Below are 17,632 nucleotides of genomic sequence, written 5' to 3'. Positions count from 1 at the left end.
TGCTGGGATTACACGCGTGAGCCACCATACCCGACCCAGACCTGGGTCTTTAAGGGCCACTTATTCCTTGGGAGACACTCTAAAGTAACATCATGTATGAGGGTGCGGGTTCTCCCACCCCCAGGTCCCACAGCTGTGCCCTATCAGGGCAGAGCACATGGCGTCTTTCCAGGGTCACGTCCAAGGACCTGGCACTGTAACAGTGCCAGGGTCAGCGCCAGGACTGTGCGACTCCCTTCCCCAAGTCTTGGCCCTACCTTGGGCCGAGGGTCCAGGACCCCCCCCGACGCCCCGCTCCTGGTCCCCGGGGCCCTGGGCCTGCGGCAGGTGAGGGCGGGGCCTCCGTGGGCAGGGCCTCTGTGGGCGGGGCTCCGTGAAACCTGCCCTGCCGCCGGGGATTGTCTGCCAAAGCCTCCGAGCGCCAGCCGAGATCGCAGCCCAACCCATGGCCGGGTCTCCTAGTCGCGCCGCGGGCCGGCGACTGCAGCTTCCCCTGCTGTCCTTCCTCCAGGGCGCCACTGCCGTCCTCTTTGCTGTCTTTGTCCGCTACAACCACAAAACCGACGCTGCCCTCTGGCACCGGGGCAACCACAGTAATGCGGACAATGAATTTTACTTTCGCTACCCAAGTGAGTGCGGGGTGAGGGCGCGCGGGAAGCAAAGACCCCAAGATTTGCAAAGACCCTCCGGTGTCTTGGGAGGGAGCATTTGGGTGCCCGCATTTAGCTGGGCAGCCATCTCGCTCTGAGGTGGAGGGGCTCTGGGTTTAGAATCTCACCCTTTCACTAGTGCCTGCTGTGATCCAGGGTACCGTGCTGATACATATGCCTTACCTCACTTAGTCTTTGAGATAGACAAAGGTGGGGAAACTGAGGCTTGGTTAAGTGGCTGATTCAGGGTCACACAATTACAAGTGGGGGAGTTGGGATTGGAAGCCAGATCTGGAGCCCCAGCTTTAACCATCCTCTTGTCCCACCTCTCAGTTGGCCTAATTGGGCTTTGCTGGGCTGTTCCAGAGACTGCCTTTCCTAGGGGCTCCACCTTGAGCATGGGAAAGAGAATCCTGCTGCGCAGGGAAGGTAAGAGTGGGGTTGTGAGAGGTCATAATGGCAGGTGTTAGGTATGAATCGCCCACACATGTAGGCAGCCAAGACCAGTTGGGATCAGGCATTTTTTTCCCCAGTCCCTCAAAACTGGTCCTTTCAGAGACAAAGAGAAAATGAGGCAACTGGCCAGTCGTGGTGGCTCACACCTGTAATCCCAGCATTTTGGGAGGCCGAGGCAGGCGGTTCACCTGAGGTCAAGAGTTCAAGGCCAGCCTGGCCAACATGGTGAAACTCCATCTTTATTAAAAATACAAAAATTAGGCCAGGCGCGGTGGCTCACGCCTGTAATCCCAGCACTTTGGGAGGCCAAGGTGGGTGGATCACGAGGTCAGGAGTTTGAGACCAGCCTAGCCAACATAGTGAAACTCCTGTCTCTACTAAAAATACAAAAAATTAGCTGGGTGTGGTGGTGGGCGCCTGTAGTCCCAGCTACTTGGGAGGCTGAGGCAGGAGAATCTCTTGAACCCAGGAGGCAGAGGTTGTAGTGAGTCAGGATTGCGCCACTGCACTTCAGCATGGGTGACAGAGCGAGACTCCATCTCGAGAAAAAAAAAAAAATTAGCCAAGTGTGGTGGCGGGCACCTGTAATCACCGCTACTTGGGAGGCTGAGGCAGGAGAATTGCTTGAACCCAGGAAGTGGAGGTTGCAGTGAGCCGAGATTGCACCACTGCACTCCAGCCTGGGCAATGACAGAGTGAGACTCTGTCTCAAAAAAAAAAAAAGAAAGAAAAAAAGAAAGAAAATGAGGCACCCTCTACCTGCTAATCACAGAGCAGCAGCCCCCAGACTTGGCAGGAAGCATAGCAGCGTCATTAGTCCATTTCACAGAGGGGGAAGCTGAGTCTCAGAGGGGTTGTGAGTTGTTCACGATCACCCATCATGTGAGTGGCAGAGCTGGAACTAGAACTCAGGCATCCTAAGCTTTTTGCCCCACAAGTCACCTGCCTGCTGACAAGTTTTAATAAAGAGAGAGTTAACCTCTCACCCCCACCCTCGGCGCCATGGGAATAGAGCCTCACCTTCAAAGGTCATAGGATCAGCAGGAGGTAGGGAGACGTGGAATTAACTGATTGATTGAAACAGGGTCTCACTCTGTCATCCAGGCTGGAGTGCAGTGGCATGATCATGGTTCATTGTAGCCTCCACATCCCAGGCTCAAGCAATTCTCCTGCCTCAGCCTCCCAAAGTGCTTGGATTACAGGCATGAGCCACTACGCCCGGCCAGACCTAGAATTTAAATCGAGCTCTGCTAGATGCCAAAGCCCCAGCTTTAACAGCTGTCTTCTCCCATAATCTTGTCTGGTCCAGGAGTTATCTAGCTGGGTTGCAGAGGGACAGCAAGGGAAGGTGGGAGAATAACAGGTGGCTTTGGAGAGCTTTATCTTCTCTCCAATCAAAGGTGCTTGGGGCTGGGCACTGTGGTTCACGCTGTTATCCCAGCACTTTGGGAAGCTGAGGTGAGAGGACGGCTTGAAGCCAGGAGTTTGAGGCCAGCCTGGGCAACAAACAAAGTGAGACCTCATCTCTATAAAAAATTAAAAAATTAGCCCAGTATAGTAATAAGCTCCTGTAGTCATAGCTACTCTGGAGGCTGAGGAGGAAAGATTGCTTGAGCCCAGGAGGTTGAGGCTGAAGTGAGCTGCAATGGCACCACTGCACTCAAGCCTGGGCAACAGAGCAAGACTCTGTCTCAAAAAAATAAAAAAGCGCATGGATTTGGTGGGGGTGGGGTGGGGTTGGCATCAGACTCCGTCCCACCCACACAGGCATCCTCTAAAGGGGATGTTGAGAGGTTGCCTTATTTCTTCCTCCACCTCCAGCTGGAACAGCCCCTCAACTCTCAGAGCCCAAAAATAATTTCTCATAGTGGAACGTTCCCAGAGAAGGAGATTTCTTGATGTTTAGACTCCAGTTGAAAGGCCAGAGCCTTGAGTTTTGATTCCAAACAAACCTGGGGTGGGAGATGTAAACACTTATACCACACAAGTTCTGGACTGGTTTTGGCATGTAATGGTCAGGAGCCCTTGGACCCAGCACCCTTCCTTATCTTGCTGTCCTTGAACACAAGAATAGACATGGATTCTCTTTACTGTTTGCACAAGGAGAAAAGCAGCCAGGCAGTGAGGCTAAAAGAACTTAGGGTGCTGGCTGAGTTTTAAGTGATGCCTCTCCCTTTCTGTTTTTTTTCCCCCCATCATCTCAAATGTTTATAATTTATTTGTGTTGGGAACATTGAGTATCCTCCTCCTGTTTGAAATGATATAATATATTATTGTTAACTACAGTCACTCTACAATGCTATAGGGTCCTCAACACCTAGGCTGGTTAGGAAGGGGGGGGGGGGCGCACAGCAGGAGGTGAGTGAATATTACTGCCTGAGCTCCGCCTCCTGTTAGATCATGGCTGCATTAGATTCTTATAGGAGCGCGAACCCTATTGTGAACTGTGTATGTGAGGGATCTAGGTTGTGCACTCCTTATGAGAATCTAATGGCTGATTATCTGAGGTAGAAAAATATCAATCTGAAACCATCCCCCACCCCCCAACCATTTGTCCAGGAAATTGGTCCCTGGTGCCAAAAAGGTTGGGGATCGCTAGGTATAGATCAGTAGAACTTATGCCTTCTATCTTAGATGTAATTAACTGTAATTTTGTATCCTTTAACAATCTCTCCCTATTCCCCCTTCCCCCACTCTTCTGTCTTTATTATACTTTGTTCTACTTTTTACTTCTATGAGAGCAACTTTTTTTTTAGCTTCCACATACGAGTGAGAACATGCAGTGTTTAACTTTCCATTCCTGGCTTATTTCACTTATAATGTCCTCCAGTTCCATCCATGTTGCCACGAATGACAGGATTCTATTTTTTTTTTTTTTTTTTTTGAGACGGAGTTTCGCTCTTGTTGTCCAGGCTGGAGTGCAATGGCACAATCTCGGCTCACCACAACCTCTGCCTCCCAGGTTCAAGCGATTCTCCTGCCTCAGCCTCCCGAGTAGCTGGGATTACAAGTGTCCGCCACCACACCTGGCTAATTTTGTATTTTTAGTAGAGACGGGGTTTCTCCATGTTGGTCAGGCTGGTCTCAAACTCCCGACCTCAGGTGATCTGCCTGCCTCGGCCTCCCAAAGGGCTGGGATTACAGGCATGAGCCATTTCACCTGGCCAGAATTCCATTCTTTTTTTATGGCTGAATAGTATTCCACTGTGTATATATACCACATTTTCTTTATCCATTCATCTGTTACTGTTTTAGGTTCTGTTTGATTTGGGGAGTGGGTAGGTCTGGAGAAGCAGTGCAGGGTTGGGGACATTTAGTGTTCCAACCCTAGGGCTGGCAGCTGCAGACCTCTAATTTCTTTTTTTTTTTTTTGAGACAGAGTTTCACTCTTGTTGCCCAGGCTGGAGTGCAATGGCACTATCTTAGCTCACTGTAACCTCCACCTCCCGGGTCAAGCGATTCTACTGCCTCAGCCTTCCTAGTAGCTGGGATTACAGCTGTGCACCACCACACCTGGCTAATTTTTGTATTTTTAGTAGAGACGGGGTTTCGCCATGTTGGCCAGGCTAGTCTTGAACTCTTGACCTCAGGTGGTCCACCCACCTCGGCCTCCCAAAGTGCTGGGATTACAGGCGTGAGCCACTGTGCCCGGCCTCAGACCTCTAATTTCAGCACATATCCAGCCCTCTTCCAGGGCCTTGCTAACTCATTTCCTATCTGCCCATGCATATGGCACCAAAAAAAAGCACAAAAGCATGCTTCTCTCAAAGTTACTGATTGCATTCTAAAGTTCAGTAATTGAGCCAGGTGTGGTGGCTCATGCCTGCAATCCCAGCTACTCATGAGGCTGAGGTGAGATGATTGCTTGAGGCCAGGAGTTTGAGAGCAGGCTGGGCAGCAACATAGTGAGACTGATATCTCTACAAAAATAAATAAAATTCAATAATTATTTTCTGACTTGTCGGTGCCTTGTCAGATTCCACAAAAAAAAGGGGAGCATAATTTTTGTTTTGTTTTCTTTTTTTTTTTTTTGACACGGAATCTCACTCTGTTGCCAGGCTGGAGTGCAATGGCGCTATCTCGGCTCACTGCAACCTCCACCTCCTGGGTTCAAGTAATTCTTCTATCTCAGCCTCCTGAATAGCTGGGACTACAGGCACACGCCACCATGCCCAGCTAATTTTTGTATTTTTAGTAGAGATGGGGTTTCACCATGTTGGCCAGGATGGTCTCGATCTCTTGACCTTGTGATCTGCCTGCCTCGGCCTCCCAAAGTGCTGGGATTACAGGCATGAGCCATCATGCCCGGCCCGTTTCCTTTATGATCAATCTTTCTACAAGAGATTTGAAGTCATTTACAACCAAAACGTGTATAAGAAAAGCAAAGGAGAGAAGCAGAACGTAAATAATGAACCACATACAGGGCCTACAGTTGTCCAGTTGTGATTCCAGTGGAACACTGAGCTCCAGGCAGCCAAGGAAGCCTCACACATGCAGTTCTTTGACTCTTCCATGCCTGTCTTCCTTGCTCTGTGAGAGCACGGACTGCCTTGATGACAGCTACATTCCCAGAGCCCAGTCCATGGTGCTCAGCACCTCAGCTGCCTGAAGGTGGGAAAGCAGACCAGTTCCTGGGGGAAGTGGCTGGGTGCTGTGGCTTATGTATGTAATCTGAACACTTTGGGAGGCCAAGGCAGGTGGATCACTTGAGATTAGGAGTTTGAGACCAGGCTAGCCAACATGGTGAAGCCCCGCTTCTACTAAAAATACAAAAAGTAGCCAGGCAGGGTGGTACATGCCTGTAATCCCAGCTACTGGAGAGGCTGAGGCATGAGAATCACTTGAACCCAGGAGGCGGAAGTTGAAGTGAGCTGAGATCACACCACTGCACTTCAGCCTGGGTGACAGAGCCAGACTCTGTCTGAAAAAAAAGAAAGAAAATTTTCACGTGAAGCTATAAAATTGGGGTTTAGGGTGATAATAGCCCATTTCTCAATAACATATTTACAACCAATGCAGTAACAGTGCTCATGACATGCTTTCTCTGGTGTTTCTTGATTAAAGTAAAAAATATAGCATGGTATTACTATGTACATAGACCCAAGACAAAGAAAAGAGGACCAGATGGTTGGGCTGAACATCAGACTAGGTTGATTCAAACCTTATTTACAAGTTTACAAATAGATGGGAGGGGGGCAGTTACAGAACGAGGTAATCACTAAAGCAAAGTATTTGCATTTACCTCTCTTTCATTCATTTTTTTTTTTTTTTTTTTGAGATGGAGTCTTGCTCTGTAGCCCAGGCTGGAATGCAGTGACATGATCTCGGCTCACTGCAAGCTCCGCCTCCCGGGTTCATGCCATTCTCCTGCCTCAGCCTCCCAAGTAGCTGGGACTACAGGCGCCCACCACCATACCCGGCTATTTTTTTGTATTTTTAGTAGAGACGGGGTTTCACTGTGTTAGCCAGGATGCTCTCAATCTCCTGACCTCGTGATCTGCCCGCCTCAGCCTCCCAGAGTGCTGGGATTACAGGTGTGAGTCACCATGCCCAGCCAACCTCATTTTCAATATTACTATATGTTATTATTTTTTAGAGATGGGGTCTCACTCTGTCACCCAGGCTGGAGTGCAGTGATGTGATCGTAGCTCACTGTAGCCTCAAACTCCTGAGCCCAGGCGATCCTTCTGCTTCAGCTTCCTGAGTAGCTATAGGCACCTGCCACCATGCCAAGCTGATTATTATTATTGTTTTATATAAATGGGGGGGGGTCCACTCTGTTGCCCAGGCTAGTCTTACTCTCCTGACCTCAAGCAGTCTTCTCCACTCAGCCTCCAAAACACTGGGATTACAGGTGTGAGCCACTGTACCCAGCCTTATATATTATTTTTATCGGGTTAGCTTTTTATGCAGAGTGGTACAGAATAGAAACCAAACAGAAAAGGCCCCAAATCTTCCTGCCCATAAACCTCACTGACTCTTTAAAAATTTCAAGTAATTCATCTATAAAGTTAAAATATTCAAACTATAGAAAGAAACTAAAAAGTAAAATCATCCTTCCCAGAGTCACCATGCTGCACAACTCCAGGGGCATCATTTGCATTGAAGTTGTGCAACAGAGCAGCCTTGTCTCCTTCTTCCTTCAATTCCTTTTCTCTGAGGTCATCTCTGTTAACACTTTGAAGCTATTTCCTAATTTTTTTTTTTTTTTTGAGACAGACTCTTGCTCTGTCACCCAGGCTGGAGTGCAGAGGTACGATCTTGGCTCACTGCAGCCTCTGCCTCCTGGGTTCAAGCAATTTTTGTCCCTCAACCTCCCGAGCAACTGGCATTACAGGCACGTGCCACCATGCCTAGCTAATTTTTGTATTTTTTGTAGAGACCGGGTTTCGCCACGTTGGCCAGGCTGGTCTCGGACTCCTGGCCTCAAGCAGTCCACCCGCCTTGGCCTCCCAAAGTGCTGGGATTACAGGTGTGAGCCAGTGTGCCCAGCCTCCTTAAAATTTAAAAAAAAAAACTGGGCACAGTGGGCCTCACCTGTAGTCCCAGCAACTTAGGAGGCCAAAGTGGGAGGACTGGCTGAGTACAGGAGTTTGAGGCTGCAGTGAGCTATGATCATGCCACTGCACTCTTCCCTGGGTGACAGAGCGAGACATCTAGTAATAATAATAACTTCAAAATCCTCAAAAGGAAGAGGTATGGTCTCTGAAGTATGAGGGTAGATGTCAAGAAGGACTTTCTAGCAGAGAGGAAATGTTGAAAAGAAGTCTGTAGTGGGGAGAATTTTAAGCATGGAGAGAGTCAGGGACTGCAGCAGAAAAGAGCACAGGTTGGACTTCCAGCCAGTCTGTTGTAAGAGACCCAGGGATGGGGCAAATGAATAGAGCAGAAGGCTTTACTCCCTTGCTCTGACATGAGGACAGCAGGGATGTCGGGGTCCCACTGCTCCAAGCTGGCCAGCTCTGCGAAGGTGGCTCAGGGCTGGGAGCCCCTGACATGCCTGGGGAGTTTTATAGGCTCGGCTCAAGGCAGCCCTGGCTGGTGAGAGCCAGGGGCACTGTCAGGGTAGCTGACTGGATTATGGGCTATGGCTAGAGCAGCCCCCAAGTGCCCCACCTGTCCCTGCCCACTGCAGGCTTCCAGGACGTGCATGCCATGGTCTTCATGGGCTTTGGCTTCCTCATGGTCTTCCTGCAGCATTGCGGCTTCAGCAGCGTGGGCTTCACCTTCCTCCTGGCCGCCTTTGCCCTGCAGTGGTCCACACTGGTCCAGGGCGTTCTCCACTGCTTCCGCGGTGGCCACATCCATGTTGGCGTGGAGAGGTGGGCAGCTGCCACCTACCCAGCTCCCCAAGGTTCACTCGGGAGGCCCCTGCCCGTGGGCCCCAGATCTAGCCCTGTCCTTCAAGTCTGCTTCCTGACTCATGATTCTGGGCGTCACTTGGTTTCTCTAGGTGTCCTGCCTGTCCTTATTGCCTGACTTCCTCTCCCATCCTTGACCCTCACACTCAGCCCCACCTCCTCATTGTTTAGGGCCCTTGTTCCCCAAGAGCTGCGAGAAGGGTAGACAGCTCTGGTTCTTCTACCTATTGTGGCCTTTGTCAGCTGAGTCACAGAACCTCCTTGAGACTCGATTTCCTCATCTACAAACAGGGCCAGGTGATCCCTTCCAACTCCAGGGAGGAGCTTGAGCTCCTTGTCTTCTCTCCAGAACTCCAACCCCACCCCACCCACCACATCATGCTGTCCTGGCTTCATGCCAGGCAGGAGCCCAGAGGCCAGCCTCTCTGACCCCTCTTGTGCTCCCACTTATGCCCCATCCCCAGCATGATCAACGCTGACTTTTGTGCGGGGGCCGTGCTCATCTCCTTTGGTGCCGTCCTGGGCAAGACCGGGCCTGCACAGCTGCTGCTCATGGCCCTGCTGGAGGTGGTGCTGTTTGGCATCAATAAGTTTGTGCTCCTTCATCTCCTGGGGGTGAGAGTCTGGGGAGGGATGGAGTGGGGGGTGGGGGGTGGTCAAGGTCAGCCTCTGAGCCAGGAGCCTGGGGGCGGGGGCGGGGTGCTGCCTCTCCACCTCACCCTACCTCCCCAGGTGAGAGATGCCGGAGGCTCCATGACTATCCACACCTTTGGTGCCTACTTCGGGCTCGTCCTTTCGCAGGTTCTGTACAGGCCCCAGCTGGAGAAGAGCAAGCACCGCCAGGGCTCTACCATTCAGACCTCTTCGCCATGATTGGTGAGGCCTTCGAGGTGCGGTAGCAGCGGAGGGGGCTGGTCTGGAGGCCTCTGATCTGGGCCAGAGGTGACTGTCTCTTGGGGTGCTGACTGCAGTCCTGGGGTTGTGCCTGGGCATTCACTTCCCATTTGGATTCTGCTGTGAGAGCTCTGGGACCTGCACTTATCATTCTCAACAGTTTTATGACAAGTTCTTAGAATTCAGCCCTGGGGAATGCATATGCCCTGGGTCCTTTCTAAATCCATCTCCATCCCACTTAAAACCTTCCAGGGCTCCCACCAGCCACAGGTTAGAAAGTGGCCTCCTCAGCTGCCACGTCAGCCCCTCCTCCTCCTCCTCGCTGGCTCAGGCTCCAGCCAGACTCAGCTTTTGCCTGCCCTCACCTCCAGGCCTTTGCCTGTCTGGTTCCGGGCAAACAGGCAATCTCTGCTGGTCCCTGGTGCTGCCTTCCGCCTCCTAAGGATATTTCCTCCTGGCAGATTCCCGATGCCTGGAAGCCCCTGCACTCTCAGGCGGGGATAAGGAGAGGAAGGGTCTTGGGTCACCCCGGGGACCCACAGGAGCTAGGAGCCCTGTCATCACCACCTGCTTCTTTTTTTTTTTTTGAGACGGAGTCTTGCTCTGTTGCCGAGGCTGGAGTGCAGTGGTGCGATCTCAGCTCACCACAACCTCTGCTTCCTGGGTTCAAGCAATTCTCCTGCCTCATCCTCCCGAGTAGCTGGGATTACAGGCGCGTGCCACCACATCCGGCTAATATTTTATATTTTTGGTAGAGACAGGGTTTCACCGTGTTGGCCAGGCTGGTCTCCAACTCCTGACCTCAGGTGATCCACCCACCTCGGCCTCCCAAAGTGCTGGGATTACAGGCGTGAGCCACTACGCCCGGCCACCACCACCTGCTTCTAAGCATGTGCCTCCACCTCGGCTTCTGTTCCTCTATTTTCATAACTGCAGACAGAAGGCAAATCCGTATTTTTAATTTTTTTTTTCATAGAAGGTATTGAATAGGGACTGAAGTACCTATTGCTATATGAAACAGAGAGGCTGGCTTAGGATTGCTCAGCACTGCTGGGTCGGAGTACAAAGAACCCCAGGTCAGCTGAGGCCTCTTGCCCTTTGAGACCCAGATAAGTTTGCCTTGAATTCCAAAGGCTTCCCCAAGTTTTCCAGGCATTCCCAGGAGACTTACATTCTCAGCTGTCTGCCTCCCAGCTCCTGGATTTTAGTGTCACCCAGACAGGAAAGAGGCCCCTTCCTGGATTCTCCCATAAACGCTCCGCCTACAGGATGCAAATGTGAGTGTGGGAGATTTTACTCAAGATTGCCGGGCTGCTGGGAGAAGCCCCACCCAACAGACTACTCAGGACATGGTGGTCCCTAAGCCTCCCACCTTGCTGGCTTACACCACAGGGTCCCCAGCCTTCTCCTTCACCTTGTTGTTTGGGTCCTTCTCTCTCTCCCTCCAGGATGGACCTGGGAACCTCATGCAGGAAGGCAGGGTAAATGGGCTCCCAGTTCTTTCCCAAAATGCACGGGCCCAGCCCATTCAGTACTCAGCAAACAGTGGCCTCTCCCAAACACTGAAGGGTCCACCCTCTCTAGGAGAGATTGAGGTTATCATTGTTTTCCTGATATGTGTATCAAGTACCCAGCACAGTCCCTGATATGCAGTGGCCTTTGCCTTTTCTCCTTTCCTTTCTTTTTTTTTTTTTTTTTTTGAGATGGAGTCTTGCTCTGTCTCCCAGGCTGGAGTGCAGTGGCGTGATCTCGGCTTACTGCAACCTCCACCTCCCAGGTTCAAGCAATTCTCCCGCCTCAGCCTCCTGAGGAGCTGGGATTACAGGAGTGCGCCACCATGCCTGGCTAATTTTAGTAGAGATGGGGTTTCACCATGTTGGTTAGGCTGGTCTTGAATCTTGGACCTTGTGATCCGCCTGCCTCGAGCCTCCCAAAGTGCTGGGATTATAGGCGTGACCCACTGTGCCTGGTCTTCTTTTCCTTTTTTGATACTTAAAAAATGCCAATGTTCTGGCTGGATGCAGTGGCTCACACCTGTAATCTCAGCACTTTGGGAGGCTGAGGTGGGCGGATCACCTGAGGTCAGGAGTTCGAGACCAAACTGGCCAACATGGTGAAACCCCCCCATCTCTACTAAAAATACAAAAATTACCTGGGTGTGGTGGCGGGCGCCTGAAGTCCCAGCTACTCGGGAGGCTGAGGCAGGAGAATCACTTGAACCTGGGAGATGGAGGTTGCAGTGAGCTGGGATCATGCCACTGCACTCCAGCCTGGGCGGTAGAGTGAGATCTTGTCTCAAAAAAAAAAAAAAAAAAAAAATTCAACGTTCCGTGGTTTTCAACCAAGTAGTTTCTTTTTGTGCCAGTGCCCTTCAACAGCTGCCATTTGCTGGGCGTTTTGTGCCTGCTAGGTCATGGGCTATGCATTTATGTGCATTGCCTCATTTAATTGCCACTTGATGAGGTGGTGGTGTTATTATTATTATTATTATTATGATTATTATTGAGATAGGGTCTGGCTCTGCAGCCCAGGCTGGAGTATAGTGGCATGATCTCAGCTCACTGCAACCTCTGCCTCCCAGTCTCAAGCGATCCTCCTGCCTCAGCCCCCCAAATAGCTGGAACTACAGGCATGTGTTACTATGCCCAGCTAATTCTTTTGTATTTTTGGTAGAGATGGGATTTCACTATGTTGTCCAGGCTGGTCTCAAACTCCTGAGCTCAAGTGATCTGCCTGCCTTGGCATCCCAAAGTGCTGGGATTACAGGCGTTAGCCAAGGTGCCCAGCCCAAGGTGGTATTATCAATCCCACTGAACAGATGAGGAAACTGAGGCTGCTGAGGGTAGGTGACTTGCCTGCAGTTATACAACTTGTACCTTGCGTGGGAGCCACTTCCTTCTTCTCACTCCGCCTGCCTGTCCACCATCTAGGGACCATCTTCCTGTGGATTTTCTGGCCTAGCTTCAATGCTGCACTCACATCGCTGGGGGCTGGGCAGCATCGGACGGCCCTCAACACATACTACTCCCTGGCTGCCAGCACCCTTGGCACCTTTGCCTTGTCAGCCCTTGTAGGGGAAGATGGGAGGCTTGACATGGTATGGAGAAGAGGACTTGAGAGAGGCAGAGGGGGTGGCCTGGGGAGGGGAGGAGAGGTCTGAGACCCTCAAGAAAGATTCTCCTGGGGAACAGATAAGGGCACAGGCATAGGGGCTCCATCTGTGCTGGTGGCTATGGGGTCAGAATGGGAGGCGATATGGTAGCAGGACAATGAGAGGTTAGATGGCAGAGGGACTTCCAGAAGCAGTAGGTGTCACTGTAGTGGGTAGGGTTGGGTTGCTGTGGGTGTGACGATCTGAAAGGGCCTCCAATACCTTGCTCCTCCCTTAGGTCCACATCCAAAATGCAGCGCTGGCTGGAGGGGTTGTGGTGGGGACCTCAAGTGAAATGATGCTGACACCGTTTGGGGCTCTGGCAGCTGGCTTCTTGGCTGGGACTGTCTCCACGCTGGGGTACAAGTTCTTCACGGTATAGATGCCTCTTGGGGCCTGGGCAGAACATGGAGTCTTCGGTACTTTTCCTCCGCCTCTCCAACAGGACGAGGTGGTGGGGAGTGGGCACAGGAGACTCATGATCTGTCTTGCCCTCCAGCCCATCCTTGAATCGAAATTCAAAGTCCAAGACACATGTGGAGTCCACAACCTCCATGGGATGCCGGGGGTCCTGGGGGTCCTCCTGGGGGTCCTTGTGGCTGGGCTTGCCACCCATGAAGCTTACGGAGATGGGTAAGTTTCCTCCCAACCCACACTGCAGTCATCATCCAGCTGGAATGACCTCTGTCATTCTCTTTCACTGTGTGTGACCAAGAAAAAAGAATGAACTCATTCATTCATCCATATTCTGGGAGCAAAGGAAATTGGAGTTAACAAAACCAACCCAGAAACTGCCCTCCTGGTCCTCTATCAAGTGCAGCAGAAAGTCATGGAACAAATGACTTCAAGAGTGTTACTTGTTACTGAAGGGTCAGTAAGAGATAATGACCCTTAGGATCTATTTTTGCACATCAAGGGTGGGCAAAAGCAACACGCAAATGGAGTCTTGAAAGGTGCCTAGGTGTCTGCTGGCCTACAAGGGTGGGAAGGTGTTCCAGGCTGTGGGCCTGGCTTGAGCAGCAGCCTGGAGGTGAGACTCAGCCTGGCATGCACCCTCAAGACCCTCTTGGCCACTTCCTGTTCCCCAGTGTGAGTTCCAGTGCCATGAGCAGCCCTGGCCCCGGGCTGCATCCTTCTCTCCCCCTATCCCTGCCTTTCCGCCATCTGGTCTCCCTGCAGCCTGGAGAGTGTGTTTCCACTCATAGCCGAGGGCCAGCGCAGTGCCACGTCACAGGCCATGTACCAGCTCTTCGGGCTGTTTGTCACACTGATGTTTGCCTCTGTGGGTGGGGGCCTCGGAGGTGAGTAACCTTGGATTTTCTAGAGGAAGGGGCATGGGATCCTATAAGCCTGACATGAATTCATTCACTCATAGATATTTATGGAGCATCTACTTTGTGCCATAAAGTAGGGATTGGGTTGTGGGTTAAGGGGTAACCAACCTCCTGCAGGCACAGAGGTGCATGCAGGTGCTTGCTCCTTTCTGGTGCCGAGGGTGGCTGGGGAGTCCGCCAGGGGTGAGTGAGGCCGTCTCTTACGTGTCTATGCTTGCCTGTGCTGCTCCCTCTGCCCACTAGAGGGAAGCCCAACCTCAGGCTGAGGCCTAGAAGGGGACGGCTGTGCCATGTGGGGCAGGGACGAGGAGGGGAGGAGACGGCCTGCCACCTCCAGACCCCAGTGTGAAAACCTTACACAGAGGCACACTGTCCATGGCCCTGGGTCAGGCAGTCGCTCTTCATGTTTGGCCTTAGTCTTTTTGGCCTTCAAAATAAAACCTGATTCAGCATCCCCTCCCTTCTGCTCTCACCTGGAGATCTCCTTCCTTCCCTCCCTCCCTCCCTCCCTTCCTTCCTTTTTCTTCCTTCCTTTCTTTTTCTTTCTTTCTTTCTTTTTTTTTTTTTTGATGGAACCTTGCTCTGTAACCCAGGCTGAAGTGCAGTGGTACAATCTCAGCTCACTGCAACCTCTGTCTCCCGGGTTCAAGCCATTCTCCTGCCTCAGCCTCCAAGTAGCTGGGACTACAGGCGCCTGCCACCATACCCGGCTAATTTTTGTATTTTTAGTAGAGACAGGGTTTCGCCATGTTGGCCAGGCTGGTCTCAGACTCCTGACCTTAGGTTATCTGACTGCCTCGGCCTCTCAAAGTGCTGGGATTACAGGCGTGAGCCACTGCACACGGCCTATTTTTTTTTTTTTTTTTTTTTGAGACAGAGTTTCGCTCTTGTACCCAGGCTGGAGTGCAATGGCATGATCTCAGCTCACTTCAACCTGCACCTCCTGGGTTCAAGCGATTCTCCTGCCTCAGCCTCCCAAATATCTGGGATTACAGGTGCCCCCCACCACACCCAGCTAATTTTTGTATTTTTAGTAGAGATGGGGTTTCACCATGTTGGCCAGACTGGTCTCGAACTCCTGACCTCAGGTGATCCACCTGCCTTGGCCTCCCAAAGTGCTGGGATTATAGGCATGAGCCACCACACCCTGCCTAATTTTTGTATTTTTAGTAGAGATGGGCTTGCTTTCACCATATTGGCCAGGCTGGTCTTGAACTCCTGACCTTAAGTGATCCATCTGCCTCAGCCTCCCAAAGTGCTGAGATTATAGGCGTGAGCCACTGCGCCCAGCCACAATAAGCATTTTCCGCGCCCCCTCCTGTGTGGGAGGCCACAGAAAGCTCAGCAGCTGTGGTTCATGATGGAATCAGGAACTGGTCTATCACCAACTGCACACACTTGAGCAAATTATTTAACTTCTCTGAGTCTTCTTTCTTTGTTTGTAATACAGGAATAATATTGGCCTCGTAGGGTTGTTGTGATTACTCAGGAAAGCAAGACTAGTCAAGCACTTTGCACAGGGCCGGGCACATAGTAGATGTTCAACAAATACCGCTGTGTTTTGCTTGCCCAGGCATCATATTGGTCTTATGCCTCCTAGACCCCTGTGCCCTGTGGCACTGGGTGGCACCCTCCTCCATGGTGGGGGGCAGAGAAGCCTCACAGATCCTCCCCTACCACCGCCAGGGCTCCTGCTGAAGCTACCCTTTCTGGACTCCCCCCCAGACTCCCAGTGCTACGAGGACCAAGTTCACTGGCAGGTGAGACATCGCTGGGCCCTCACACCCTCTGAGTCTCCCTTCCCTGCCTCGCCTCCTGTGGCCCAAGTTGCCTTCTTCCTTCCTTGCTGCTCCTTCTCCTCTGGGGTACACCCCTGAACTGTGGCTTCCAGGCTCCTGGAGCTACTCTTTCACCTCTACCCACTCCTGCCTTCCAGGTGCCTGGCCAGCATGAGGATAAAGCCCAGAGACCTCTGAGGGGGAGGAGGCAGACACTCAGGCCTAACCCACTGCTGGCCCCTGAGGACACGTTCCTTTTCGGAGATGCTGACTGGCTGCTACTAGGAAGTTCTTTTTGAGCTCCCATTCCTCCAGCTGCAAGAAGGGAGCCATGAGCCAGAAGGAGGCCCCTTTCCACAGGCAGCGCCTCCACAGGGAGAGAGGCAGCAGGAGACTGGGAGATCTTGGGGAGTGGGGCCATAACTGGGTACGGTAGGGGGAACCTCACCAGATGCCTGACCCGACTGCCCTACCAGCCTGCACATGGGTAGAAGAGGCCAAATTGAGGCACCCAAGTGATCCACTGGCCCCACGTCACACAGTTACAGTGAAACCCAAGCCAGGCCTGGTTGAGGGTGATAAACGCCACCGTCTCTAAGGGTTCTGACTCCTTGTCTTTGTGCCCTGGGAACATAAGAAGTTTCTCTTACCTTCTAACTCACAATGGTAGAACCTCCTGGAGGTTCCTGGAGAGGCAGGAAAGGGCTTTAGTGCTGACAAATTCCTGATTCCTGATCTGTGGCAGTCCCTCTCCAGTGCCATGTCCTGCTAGTGCCCTGCCTAGGCTTGCCTGTCTCCAGGCACAGGGAGTTCATTCTCTCCCAGAAAACAGGATTTTTTGTTACAGGATGTCTTGGGCTGCGGGAGAGAGTTCTTCCCATTCCAGAACTGCTGCTACTCTGACCTTCAACTTGGGCAGCCTATGAGCAGAGAAGGAAGAGCGTGTCCACAGGGCCCAAGGGAGATATAAGCTGTTTGCCACCAACCCTAATAAGCTAGAAGCAGCCAGCACCTAGTTGCCACTTATGTCCCTGTCCTGAGACTGAGGAGTGGGGAATAGCAAGGGCATCATTGTGTGGATTAGGCCTGTGGCAGAGAAGATTGAAAACGACCCCCCGCCACGACCCCCACCCAGGGGCCTCTGTTGTCCTGAAGTCATTTGACCACCAGAGGGCGCACCAAACCCAGAAGAGGAAGATGCCGCCTTTATGCCCCTCCTTGGTCCTCTATGAAGAATGAAACTCCTTCCTGCAGCCTAACCCCCTTCCTGTCTGCGTCAGCTCTGGTCCTCATGCATTCATGCCACAAGCCTTTTTTGAGCTCCTATCCACCACTACATGTCAGGCAGATGCCAGGGGTTTCAGATCTCTCATCCAGCAGAAATCCATCCCTCCAAATAGACTGGAGCCCCCTTTCCAACACTGAAGGACTGGGACCCCCTCCGCCTTCTCCTGCCCTTCCCCTAGGCTTCTGACTACAGCTATTTCTCCCCTAAAACTAAGACCAATCAGACTTAGGAACCCAAGGAGGAAGTGGAAAGATTCCTGGGACCTAGCCCTGGAATGAGGACAAAAGGTAACCCCATCAGGCTCCGTGCTCACCGTAGCTGGAGGGACTGAGCTGGGCTGGTTGGACAGGCCAAGCACTGAGGTGAGGAGAAGGAGGTTGAGGGACAAGGCTTCCGTGGAGCCATCACTCATGTGGCCCAATTGTGCCGCTGTCTCTTCAGTTCCCCTCCTTCCTCCACAGCCCCCCATGCCCATTGTTGGCTGTGGTAGGTGTATTGGGAGGAGACCCTTGTGTGGAGGCAGAAGGATGACTGCTGGGATCACAAAAAGATTCCTGGTCACTGTCAGCCCTTGCTAAGAGGAAGGGAGGAAGTTTGGGAGAGCTGAGGCCCCACCCCCTATTCTACCTATGGGGCCTCACTTCCCAGCTCTGTTCTGCGTGGGCCCAGATACAGCCAGCTGGCCTGTTCTTCCCGAGAGTTCTCAGAGATCTGAAAGAA

The 17,632-nt window shown here is 52.0% G+C and overlaps 1 protein-coding gene across 1 annotated transcript; it reads left to right on the top strand.

Moving 5' to 3' along the window:
• Positions 1–445: 445 nt before the first annotated feature.
• Positions 446–15,911, top strand: RHBG (Rh family B glycoprotein). Its single transcript, XM_054479112.1, is given in 12 exon segments — positions 446–629; positions 8,242–8,428; positions 8,932–9,082; positions 9,200–9,311; positions 9,314–9,343; positions 12,292–12,458; positions 12,751–12,888; positions 13,012–13,145; positions 13,692–13,813; positions 15,533–15,606; positions 15,783–15,822; positions 15,825–15,911. Coding segments are annotated over 12 exon segments (1,365 nt in total). The 3' UTR covers positions 15,851–15,911.
• The last annotated feature ends 1,721 nt before the right edge of the window (positions 15,912–17,632 follow it).

Source organism: Pongo pygmaeus, chromosome 1 (assembly GCF_028885625.2).
Source record: "Pongo pygmaeus isolate AG05252 chromosome 1, NHGRI_mPonPyg2-v2.0_pri, whole genome shotgun sequence".
Lineage (NCBI taxonomy): Eukaryota > Metazoa > Chordata > Mammalia > Primates > Hominidae > Pongo > Pongo pygmaeus.
This window is presented reverse-complemented; position numbering and strand designations above follow the sequence as displayed.